This window comes from Canis lupus, chromosome 14 (genome assembly GCF_003254725.2).
Source record: "Canis lupus dingo isolate Sandy chromosome 14, ASM325472v2, whole genome shotgun sequence".
Lineage (NCBI taxonomy): Eukaryota > Metazoa > Chordata > Mammalia > Carnivora > Canidae > Canis > Canis lupus.
Genome location: NC_064256.1, coordinates 15,841,527 through 15,854,489, shown reverse-complemented (window position 1 = coordinate 15,854,489; position 12,963 = coordinate 15,841,527). Strand labels below are relative to the sequence as shown.

Below are 12,963 nucleotides of genomic sequence, written 5' to 3'. Positions count from 1 at the left end.
TGCTGCTCACAGAGCTACCTATCTTCCCATTCTCTTTGAATGACTCTTATACTTTATTTCAGATTTTTCCTTTTTTTTCTTTTCGCTTCAACCTCATACTTTTCTGACTTTGTCTTTCTAGACAGAACTGGTCATTTCCTCCTTAGGGATACCAGTAAGCCTAGAATCCATTGCTGGCCTAACACTTGTCTTCCCTATGAGACTGTGAGTAGGGACTAGGTCATTTCTATCTTGATATATCATCCTCTGATATATCAGAGGGCCTGAAATAGGGGAGGTGCTCTATAAATGTCCATTGAGTAGAAGGAAATCCAAGCTCATTGCCAGAATATTCATTCTTTTAAGACAACTTTTATCATTTTCTTCTAATAACAATACTATCCAACCATTGTAAAAAATTCAAAAAAGATACAAAGAGTAGATGGTCCGGTTCTCAAAAGCCTATGAGTACCAAATTGAATCTACATGTTTTTATGCCTTACTTTTAAGGTCCTTGTAGACTCTTTTCCTTCTATCATTGGGAATTCCCTGATGGGTAAATTCTGTGCTTCAGAATAGGCCTGCTGTTGTGTATTACCATGGCTAACAGAAAAAGACTCCCAATAACCATACTAGAACTCAGCTGTTGTCTCTGATAGCTTTATCAAGATGCTGCTTCAGGTTGAAATCCTATTCCCAAGCTGCAGTGTCCATGATGTCTTGGTGCCAGGAAGGCTGGAATTGATTTCTCCCTCTCAGTACTGGGGATGTTGCCACTATGCTTCATGCAATGCAATTGAGAGGGCAGGTACTTGATTACAGCATCCCAGGGCTGGTTAGTAAGGGTATGCGACATGCATCACACACTTACTGAAGAGGTACCACTGGTATATCCCCTTGAAGAATCTGCTTTGCCATTCTAAAGCCCTAGATTCCTTCTCTAATGGTGAATTTTTATCAACGGCCTTATCGTCTGCTGTTTTCAATTATGCTACTCTGAACTCTTCACTAACTGGAGGGATAGATCTGTCTCCGTAAGTCTGAATCTCAAGAGTGCATAGGACTCATATGTATACTCCAGAAGGCTCCTTAGCAGCCATGTAATAAATGAAGAACTGTCCTTTATTTAAAAATTTATTTATTGGCGCAGCCCAGGTGGCTCAGCAGTTTAGTGCCGCCTTCAGCCCAGGGCCTGATCCTGGAGCCCTAGGATGGAGTCCCACGTCGGGCTCCCTGCATGGAGCCTGCTTATCCCTCTGTTTGTGTCTCTGCCCCTCTCTCTCTCTGTGTCTCTCATGAATAAATAAAATCTTAAAAAATATATTTCTTTATTTTTTTGGTGGGGGGAGGGGAAGGGGAGAGAGAATCTTAAGCAGATTTAACGACGATGTGGGGCTTGATCTCACAACCCTGAACTGAAGAGTTGGATGCTAACCAACTGATCTACCCAGGTGCCCCAAGAATCATCCTTTTTTTTTTTAACAGAATAAAAGTTTTTTAAAAATGAAAACTCAGTGAAGGTGCTATTTTTCCTAATTTGTATCATTAGCACAGCCCTACTGTTCTTAATCATAATAAGTGGTTTATCTATATAAAAGATATGGTTTATAGTTGGTTTTGCTAATTATAAAAATCTCTGAAGTATACTATGTTGGGTTAGTGATTTCTGAAAGCAGATGTATACTTTGCTTTTTGAGGAACTGGTTCAAAGTATGCTTTCAGCAATATATGATGCTGAACTGAGTTCTACATAACTCATATACAAAAGTGGATTTATTTTTTCCTCCTGGGCAGCCTGAGTTTTATTTTGCCTGGATGTACATCTGATGCTATTCTGTTGCTTTACTTATGTAGACACAGTCTGTATGTTTTTTTGTAATTGGTGTTTCATGAATAATACCCGGTTACAGGAAAATGAGACCCATGTTTAACAACAGTCATAAATACTGGCTATACCTGCATGGTAGATTCAGATAATACATTTTTTCATGGCTCATGATACCTTTTAATGAGGACTGGTACTGCGAGGGCTTCCTTTTATTATTTATAATGCTACATAGTCTGACATATCAGATGTGATTGTTTTTTTATGCTTTTTTCTATTGAACATAGAGATTGTACTAAAGATTATTTATTGCTTTCAGTCAAAATTTAAAATCTACAAAAAACTACACCTGCTTCAAACTCATGACACATAAACATTAAGAGATACATTAAGACCCTCAAGTGGTCATTTTATTAAACAAATACAAATCTGAAATGTTTATAGTAATCAATAAGGAACAAAAATGTGTGTAAACAGTAATTCTACAACTGGGAAGACATCTCAGTTTTATTAATTTTGGTGACGTCTTCCCAACCATGCCTAATCTTCAGTATCTTCTTCCTCAAGCACGGCAGGAAGAGTATGGCTTTACATATCAGGACAACGATTGGAAGGAAAACAGCTATCATAAAAGTTGGAGGTGTATACCATACAAATTGTTTTATATCTACCCATTTATTCCAGGCAAAGATCAATGCATGTATTGTGCCCAATAGAAGGGAAACCATTCCTAGCTTGCTCTGCAAAAGAAAAAAAAAAAAAAAGGATCTTGGTGGGATTGGTTCAGTAAGACTTTGTTCCATCCTACCTCATCTAGATCTGTTCTGTTGCTTGCAAATTCCTTCATTCATCTGTGATTATTTCCTTATTATATTTCTCAACAATGTCCACTCACATCTTTACATTCTTTTCACACATCCCCACCTCACCTCCTTAACTTTGCATAATGTCTCTGTCCCCAAGTTAAGTTGAGAAAGTTCACAATCTCCTTTCAACCTCAGCTAACCAATAACATTGTCTTTCTTTTCTCCACACTTTGTCATCTATCTTCTGACATTTATTTTATGGTGCTTTGTCCCTTAAGCATTTGCCTCCATTCTGCCTATCAAGAGACATTTAAAATCAAGGACTTTTACTCACCATGGGTTCCCTACAGAATCAACACAATGATTTGTGTATTTTAGGTGCTCAGTAAATATTAATAGGTTGACTGACAATTGTGTAAAAATCAATTTGATATCAGTGATCTTTATCAAGTATGAAAGCAACTAAAGTAACTGATTTTGGTATGCGAATAAATACTAAAGTGAATGAGCTTGGCCTATGTTAAAAATCAAACATCCTGATAAAATGGAAAAGTGCCAACAATTATTTTCACTGTTTAAACAACACAGAGATATGAAGATGTGAAGAAAAATTTCAACTTGCATTGGGATACTTGGCACTATCCAGAAAAGGCTGCTTAAAAATAGTTGTTTACCTATGTATTTTTATGGCATTCTGACAATAGCTCTTCTAGATAAGTTTTGACTTCTATTCACTTTACTGGAAATGGTCATTAGCCTGCCAGAATGAATCCAACTCACAATTATTCAGCAGTAAGCACTCTTAAGCCCCAATGAATACAATCAAATAGCTAAGTTTATATTTTCAAATATAAATCTCCAAAGTAAATCATAGAATAACTAATTCTTGAATTCTAAATGAAGTTTCTAGGTTATTAATTGAAAAACATATGTGATTGGTTGAAGATTAATTTTACCAAATGTGTACTGAATACATATTATGGGTAGGTAGGTATTGTGTACACAGTAGAATGGTCTGGGTAGTCAAGATGCAGTGGCTGAATTCTTAATTAAACCTAAAACGTGATGCTCAGCATATGTGTGATCAAGTGTAGGAAGAAAGGAATTTATTGAGGAACAGAGAACTCTAGTGGCTATCAAGCTGAGCCTACAAAATCATCAAATACTATGCATGTGGCACCATTTCTAAGCTCCATTATAATAATTCAGACACAGACATATTTCCCTGTCCTGATAAAGTGTCTGTAGGAGTATATGTATAGACATGTAGAAGGGATAGTAGGAAAATGTCTGACTTTGTAGGGATTCCCAAAAATGTCCATCTATATAAGCTAAAGCTACATATTTTTAAAAATCTGGGCAGTGCTACGACTAAATTAAATTGAGTCCTTTGAATCCTGTCAGACATGGATCTCCCTGTGAGTTCTGACACACTGCTCTTTTTAGGGCATAATCTACCACTAGCAGATTAAACTCAGTAAATGAGAGATACTTTTGAATTCCAGAATACTGAGAAACTTCCAGTAATCTACATAAAATGTAAGTTGGAAAAAAGTCCTTAAAATTAGCTATTAGAATATTTTTGATAGATAAAACTGTATTTCAAGAAGATATGTTTTTACAGATAGTACCACTATCTATAGATAGTACACTTTTAAGTGTAACTTAAAAGGCATACATAAAATCAGGGGACAGGCAAAAGAATAATTTTATTTGGGGGGAACTAATAAACCGTGGATATTAAATTCCTAAAATATCACCTGTGTAGTTATTAGATGGATAGAAAATTGTCTAACAAGTTTCAAATGTTAGATATATATATTTTTTACTAATGCCTTTTATTTATGTCTAGAAAATACTTCCATTTAGAAATACTTTCATTTAGAAGGGAAAATGATTGGAAAGCATATTATTGAATTGAAACAAGTGTGGGAACTTTGCTATTGGAAAACCATTTGTTATTTTTTATGGGGTAAAGTCAATATACTTGATGATATTATAATTACAAAAAAGATTCACCTCTCTGAGGGACCAGTTATTTTACATATAGTTTACCTGAATATAGTGAAATTCTCTCCATGTCAAAGAGTCGCTCACAGATGGAATAGATGTCACAGCTAACAGAGCCAGAATTGCAAGAGTCACAATGCCCAGAGACACATAAATTTCCATTCTCCAAACATCATGCTCAATCCAGGCATCTTCTTTATTTTGTTGGACCTACCAGGGGGTGAAAAGAAGAAAGAGATATGCAAACATTTGTTTCCAGCAGATGAATCTCCTCCTACATTCCTTCTGTCTACAATGGAGGGCCTGATAACTAGGAGCCTCCACAAATTTGTGACTTTGTGCATTTTTCTATGAGAAATGACATAGGAGCTATCAGTCTCTTTCCTTGAATGCAACATGTATATAATCTGTTTTAATAGTTACTTGATGGTTAGGATTGTAATGTGCATGTGTGTGTGGTAAATAAGAACAATAAGCATTAAAAAGTCATCTTGGGAGGGTGGCGGGAGGTTGCTATGTGGCCCTGTCCATGAACAAAATAGGTGTTTATGTTGTTAAAGTTGGAGTTTACTATTTTCAGTGTAAACTCAGTGTGAAGCTAAATATAACTAAGCTCCCGTGAAGAGTTAATGCAGATTACATTCCCAACACAGCACTTCAAAAGAGGTTTTTAAAATAAGAAAGTGTTTATTTATTAGATGATTTGGATTCTTTAGTTTAGCGATATTGTCAACATTGTCGCCGTACCTGTTGATATGCCCAGTTTAGCAACTTGTATCTGTAGGATCGCCTCATTGGATAGGATAAACTGTAAATTGCATGCAGGACAGCAAAAAAGAAACTGAGAAGCCCAAATTGTTTTCTTGTTAACATCCATCTATCCAACCAATGTGGAAATTTCTTATATTTGGTTCCATTATGAAGCTGTACAACAGCTGCTATCACGCCTGGCAAATAAACTAGTGCCAAGAGGGTGATGGAAACCATTGGCAAGACTTTGTTGATGACCAGGATTGGAATTTTGTAAAAATACTGTTGGTGGGAAGTTACAAAAGGGTGAATTATTTCCCTCAGAAGAGTGTAAAGAAAAGTCAGAGATGAGATGACAGCAGCAATTTTAACTGGCCAGCGCCACATTGGAAAGAGTTCTTGTTTGTGCTTAAGCTCGGCAGGACAATCAAATTCATCAAAGTGGGTTGTTTGATGCATGTGCAAAAGCACAGGTCTTTTCAGCACTCTGGTGTCTCCTGAGTCCTTATCCTACAAAGGAAAGAAAATCAACATCTTAAACAAACAATGGGATTTCTCTTAAGCACAATAAGCAAAATAAGTAATTAGTTTATCAGTAAGAAAGGACATTCAGAACCTTGCTTTTGGGTACTGGTTAGCTAAAGATGTCATAGTCTACATAGCACTGATCAAAGGTAGCTTTAGCTATGCTGGGATTCTTTGTCAATTTCTGTTATTCATTTTTCTTTAAGACAAAAGAATACATGCTTTTTTTTAAAAGACAGAAGCTATCTCCATCAAAGCTGAGACCACTGTGTTTCTGTCCTGAAGGCATGAAAGAATGGAATAATGTAAGAGGGAATTAAAATTGAAAAACAATCCAGTAATCTTTGATGAAAATAGTAAAACTTGTATTGTAATGGTTGAATTTATTTTATAATATTCTTATTGGTAATCGGATAACTCTCCACTAAGAACTGAAGAGTGAATTCTTCATTAATTTGAGTACAAAGAATTAGGAATAGTACAGTCATTACAACTATAAAAATATATAATTTCTATCATGCTGTACTTTGCTTTTGTATTTCTAAAATATCTCATTGTATAAGTAATTGACAAATACTCTATCAGAAGGTACAAAGGTTAGATACCCAGTTAAATCCCATAGAGATGATCTACTTCCTAAGAAAGTTATACTTGTTTACCCAGTTGCATTTCTAAGCAGTCAAAAATTCAAAAAAGGTTATATTGAATATTTTGTCATTTCCCTAACTGACATATCAGCAAATTAAAAAAAAAACACTTTTAAAGAAGAACTTAGGATGTTTCATAATTTGTTGTTCTGATGAATAAATTTACTTTTTCATCCAATATGTTATTCCTTATTTGTTATAGTTCTCTATGTAGAATCATAACATTTTAATGTTTAACATGATGGGATAATCTTCTTCATTTCCTCATTTAGTCAGATTAACTTTAATTCACACAGTTCTCTATAATTTTTAGTGTTTAAAAGTAGCATTTCACCATTTGACTTTTACTTTCCATGATAAATCACTGTTATTCCAATGCTTTTTCCAGTTGCTGCATTTAGAAGGGAGTTGAGCATGATACAGCTTCTGTCATCTCTGCATGTTAAAACAATCTAAGTACTCAACTGAGATCAATTTTCTGGTTAATGATGAAAAATTATAGAACAGCAAGTAAGATGGTTAATTTGAAAAATGAAAATGATTTTATTTTATTCATACTTATTTTATAGAATATGTACCTGTGATCTTATTATTCCTATTAAAACAACAAAAACAATTTAAAGAATACCATATAAAATTATTATATACATTATCTTTCCTATTAAAATAATTAAGATAAAATAATTTATTTTATTTATTTATTTATTTATTTTTAAAATAATTTCTTTAAAAACTGCGGTTGATATCATTTTGAAAGGCAAAAAGAGTTTGGAACCAAAATTTCCACCACTTTTTCAGTCAAATAATGTAGTAAGAAACCTTTAATTTTCAGGTGATACAAAAGTAGGAAGTGATTCTTATTTCAAAACTGAATTGGGATGCCTTGCGGCATTGGTGCAGTGGTTGAGCGTCTGCCTTTGGCCCAGGGTGTGATCCTGGAGTCTCAGGATGGAGTACCGCATCAGCCTCCCTGCATGGAGCCTGCTTCTCTTTTTGCCTGTGTCTCTGCCTCTCTGTGTGTCTCTCATGAGTAAATAAATTAAAAAAAAACCCTGAATCTATTTGTTTAAACAGTGAATCATCAATTAACTTGATGATCTCTTGGTAAGCTGCCATAACAACTATGAAAAAATGCATGCTTACAAAACTATTTTTTTAAAACGATTTTTTATTTATTGAGAGAGAGAGTACAGAGAGAGAAGCAGACTCCCTGCTGAGCAGGAAGCCCCATGCAAGGCTTGATCCCAGAACCTGAGCAGAAGGCAGACAGATGCTTAACCAACTGAGCCACCCAGGTGCCCCTGCTGATGACTCTTTTAAGAGACTTAGATATGCAGAAAGTTAGAAGGAATTGGAAGGGCCTTGAAGCTGATCTGTTCCAACTTTCTTATTTTATAGATAAACCAAGGCCCAGGATTTTCAGTGACTTATTCAGGTTATTCAGCTAAGTCTGTGACAGTCAAGGTACAATTTCTCTTATACACCATGCTGAATGCTTACCCATCACAGTATCAGTGACAGGAATCAGAGTGAAAATACCTGTCAGCTGGGGTGAAAATCACTGTTACAACCCTAGGAAATACAGGAAGCATTAAAATTCTGTTTCTAGATTTCAATTACTTATTATTAATGTATTACCAAATAATCATCCTCTTCTAGGTTTCTCCTAGGCTTCATTGTCCAAAGTTCTTCTTGGCTTGTAATGTCTTGTCTGCTCTCCATTAATTCTGTAAAATAGAACAGCCTTAGCCACCTTTGAAAATAAATATAATTATCTTCTTCAAGTCTATAGTATTTAAGATATTAATGTTTGATAGGGCAACAGAAAAAATTTACTCACATAAGGACCAGTGTGGCCTAGAAAGTACAATTAAAATAGTGACTGATTTACCATTTAACCTCACATAATCTGTCAGAATCTCAAACCAGGGCCCTTGTGTCAATAGTAACAGCTTTGCTTTGTCCAGCTATTGGTGCAATGAATGACAAACATGTCAGATGTTGCCTTTTATTTTAGGAGAAGTTAACTCCAGGTGCTCATTTAGAGGAAAGCCAACTCTGCTCAAAGGTAAATAGAATTAGGAATGCATTTTTTTTTTTTTTAAGTAACAATGTTATCAGTAGAAGTTGGAATTAGTTTAAGTAAGATTATACTTTAGGATGTTGTGTTTAATAGACTTTTGGGGTTGATACTGGAATCTGAAGTAATAATTACATGATTTTATGGGGAAATGTAGTCTTGAGGTTCGGATGATAAACAGAATAAACACTCTTGGTAAGGTGGACCCTGATAGTGGCATAAAGGACCAAAAGGCTGTATTTTCAGGTGCCATTTTCTCATCAGAGTAACAGGCTGGTTTTTGTTGGTAAGACAGGAATTGTTAGTACATTTTCCCTGGAATTGTTGAGTTGTGTTCAATCACTGACACGCCTGTTCTCCTGGTCAACCCCGTGGAGATTTTGTCAAACTTTCTACCTTACAAAGGAATCTTTGCCTTAACACCCTTCACAGATCCTCCTCTGGCTTGACATAGCATTTTTTTTTTTTTTTAAAGGAGGGGAACATGATACCACAATTTTATTCACTATTTTTATTAGTTCTAAATTTATTTCTAGAGGACTATCTTGCCAATTTTCACTTTATGAAATTCAATCAGAAAAACAGATTAGATATACAACAACTTGATTATCAGAATGTCCCAAGTGTTTCTAAATTTTAGAGTACCTGTAATACTTTATTAAGTGGAAAGTTGTTTCCAGAGGTAGCTTTAAATACTTAAAACAAATTTAAAGGTTTGATTTTCTCAAAAAATAAAGAGGAGCCATCTTTATATAATGCCAACTATCTGCCTTTGTCGAAGTGCTCTGAGAACATTTTCCATATATTATCTATTTCAAAATTTTGCAATATTCATCCTGGGGATATTTGTTTTGGTCTGTCCAGATTTCCCCCTTACTTTTTAATGATCTAAAACATTTCCTTTTGGCATGTGACTCAGTCTTGGCTAATCACAGTTCTCTATTCCCTTGATGGCACTGACTGGCTTAGGGATGGCATAGAACCCTGGTTGAACTAGAGTCCTTCTCTGACATTTACATATGGGAGATGTCTTTAACATTTGTTAAGTGGGGATGATAGAAGCCATCTGTCCTTTTTCCCACATGCTCTAAGGAGGAAGATGTCTTCAACAGAACAAAGAAAGCCAACACACAAAAGTACAAGCAAGAAATGGGGAAAGATATAGAAGAGTCCTGGTGATATATTTTAAATATTTAGAGTTCTTGAGACCAGATCACGAATTTTTCAGTTACACAAGCCAATACATTGCCTTTTCTGCTTTAGTTTGATTTGGGTGTCTATCACTAGCTTTTGAAAAAGTTCTGAGTAAAAGCATATGTCAATCATCCAATCATCAGTTCCATTTATGGAACTCTATGATAGACATGGAGGAGGAAAAGTAATGAGAATTTGTGTCTGTTCTGGAGGAGCTTACAGTCTATTTCCTTAACAAGTATAATTCCAAATCGTTTAGTGACCTAACCAACATTATAGATAGAGTAATCTGGGAGGTATGTTTGTGTCTAGGAGTAGGAATAGAATAGAATTTTTATCTGCTGTAACCAAATAAGAAATAATTCACTATGTTTAGATATTTTAACTCTAAGTTGTAGGATGGCAAAGATGCTAACATACAAATCCACACTTATTCAGTATTAACTCATTAACTACATTGTGAACAACAATATTGGGCAGTGAGAATACAAAGTTAAACAAGATGGAGCCTCCACTCTCAAAAATTCAAAGCCTAGGGATGTCTGAGTAGCTCAGTGGTTGAGTGTCTGCTTTTGGCTAGGGTCGTGATCCCAGTGTCCTGGGATCAAGTTCTGCATCAGGCTCCCTGTAGGGAGCCACAGGGAGCCTGCTTCCCCCTTTGCCTATGTCTCTGCCTCTCTCTGTGTGTCTCTCATGAATAAATAAATTTATCTTAAAAAAAAAAAAAAGAAAAAAACAACCCTCAAAGTCTAAGGGAAAAGGCAGACATTTCAACAGCTAACTGTGTGGTAGGGCAATGGATTCTAAAGAAAGGCAGTTTTAATAGGCAGATTGTGGCATGGAAAGAGTGAGGGCTCTCTTGTAGACCTGGTCCTGGGGCCTCAAGCAAGTTGGCAGTGTTTGCTGATTGAAGGCTACTTTGTACAGAATCTGGGTGAAATGGCAAAGTGGCCTTGGAGAAGTATCCACCCATTCATCCGCATGGTAGGGTGACAGTAAAGGAGAGCAAGGCCAAGGAAAAGCCCAGGCCAATGAGAGAGCCTGTCGAATTTGTGCCAGAAGCCAAGAAAATAAAATAGCCGTCAAATAAAATATGTTGGTTTCCATCAGACATTAACCAAATATATAATTTAAATTCTGCAGTGAAATCTCCATGAAAAAAAAAAAAGAGGAAATAACACAGTGTTCGGATGTTAGGAAGTCCAGATTTGACCCAAAGTTCTCTAACTTTCATCCCCTTTAAAAAGCAAACCATATTTTTGATGCGACTGTTCCATTTTGCCGTACCAGGAGAGCTGACCTGACGTTCCTGCTAAATATTGACACAGCCCAAACTGACTCATGTTTTTTTTCAAAGAGTTTAGAATATGAAAAAAACCTCAATGACTGGAGCACAATATGGGATTGCGTCGCATTTTTCAAAGCTGCTCTTCTTTCAAGTGTATACTTGCTTACCCGCATTTAACTATGTAAAGGGAAGATGTTTTTCCTCACCGGGCCGTTTTTCTAAAGCATTGCTTCATGCTTAAAATCTGTGTTCAAATAAATCTTAGTAAAAGTCTGGATGTCGTGGGGCCTTTTTTTTTTTTTTTTTTTTTTTTAAGAGAAAGGAATTTAGAGGTGTTTGTAAAGTTTCTGTCTACCAATCCCTTCCAGGGGGTTTGACCCACGGTATTATAGGAAGCCTCGATCGATCAAGTATTTGGAGAGCACTTGAGCCCAAGCCAGATCCTCAAAGTGTAGGACTAACGCTCCCAGAACTTAAAATGAGAACGTCCCGTTGCTAGGAAACCTGAAGGCAAGTCGCACGGTTTCCAGTCCTATCTGCCAATCACTCATCAGGGCTGTGCAAGCTCGAGGCCATCTCGCCAAGTCGGAAACCTCGGCATCGGAATGCAACGAAGGGCAAGCGTCTCAAGCCGTCCTGCTGCTGCCCGAGCGCGCCGGCACGTCCTCGCGCGCCCCTGGCCCGCAGCCCCGGCGCCGGCCACAGCGCAGCCCTGTGCTCGCGGAGAGCCGGGCGGAGCGGCGCGCACCACGGCCCCACTGAGCTGCGCTCGCCCCGCGGCGGAGCCCGCGCCCGCCCGCGCCCGCCCTCGCCCGCCCTCGCAGGGGCACGCGCGGCGGCGGGGCGAGCAGCGAGCCGGGGCCGCTCGAGGGACTCACCCGCTCCTCGGCGCGACCGGACGGCAGCTTGCGGCGCAGCTGCTGCGGGCGCCGAGCCCCGGGGGCCGAGCCCGGGAGCGCGGAGCCGCCCCGCGCGCCGCAGACCCCGCCCCGGGTCGGCGGCCGGTCCGGCGCCCCCTGCAGGTGCCCGGCGCCCGCGCGGCTCCCGCGGGCGAGGACAGTCCCCGGACAGTCCCCGCGGCCCAACCCGGGGTTTCCCCACATGCAACCGCGCCGCTCCAGGTTTTCTTTCAAATGGCCCAGTCTTCCGCCCGGGGGAGGCCCGCTCCTCCCACTTGTCGCTAAGGTCCTGAGTAGCGAACGTTCCGTGCAATTCGTTGGGGCCGTGGTTCTCAGGCTTCAACGTGGATCCCCTGCAGGCCTTATTCAAGCACAGATTTGCTCCCCCCGCCCCCCCCCCCCAACCCGCTCAGGTTTCCCGACGGTTAGTCTGGGATGGGGCCTGAGACGCCGCGTTCCAACAGGGTCCTTGGGGAGGCTGGGGCATTCCCGGGTCACGCTTGGAGAGGGACTGTCTAGACCTACCCAGCCCGTTTTAAACTTGGCAGCCACTCTATGAAGGGCCTGCTGCTGACAGCTGAGGAGTCCGAACGCGATCTCTGCCAGCGACGTGCACCCTAGACTGCACGAATCTCGAATCTCGTACCCTAAACCGCGCAAGCCCTGTGCCCGGGCCCAATAAGCTCTTAAACCCCATGTTACCGCCTCTTCCTTGCCTCTGACAGAGGAAAGCCAACTGTCCATACCCTAAGCCGGTCAGGCAGTCCAAGCCTAAAATAAAGCTACTGTCGCTGTTTCAAAGTTTTGGCGTGTTTTTAAAATATAAGGGGTAGGAGAAGGAGAGAATGTGTAGGCGGGGAGGAGGGAGGATTTACTCGGAGTTGGAACCAGCCTCAGGGAAGAGTGTCCAAGACCTGAACTGCAAGAGGATTTTGCAACATCCTCAGAACTCATCTGATT

The 12,963-nt window shown here is 38.9% G+C and overlaps 1 protein-coding gene across 2 annotated transcripts; it reads right to left on the bottom strand.

Annotated features, from left to right (window-relative positions):
- Positions 1–2,188: 2,188 nt before the first annotated feature.
- Positions 2,189–12,705, bottom strand: STEAP1 (STEAP family member 1). Of its 2 annotated transcripts, none has more exons than XM_025471444.3 (5): positions 12,529–12,705; positions 8,181–8,269; positions 5,368–5,880; positions 4,666–4,830; positions 2,189–2,544 (listed from the first exon to the last, which is right to left on the bottom strand). In XM_025471444.3, the coding sequence occupies exons 2-5, from the start codon at positions 8,262–8,264 to the stop codon at positions 2,287–2,289; spliced, it is 1,020 nt and encodes a 339-aa protein (XP_025327229.1). In that variant the 5' UTR covers positions 8,265–8,269; positions 12,529–12,705; the 3' UTR covers positions 2,189–2,286. The 2 variants fall into 2 exon arrangements, with proteins under 2 accessions (XP_025327229.1, XP_025327228.1); XM_025471443.3 differs by lacking the exon at positions 12,529–12,705 and adding an exon at positions 11,983–12,294.
- Positions 12,706–12,963: the final 258 nt, after the last annotated feature.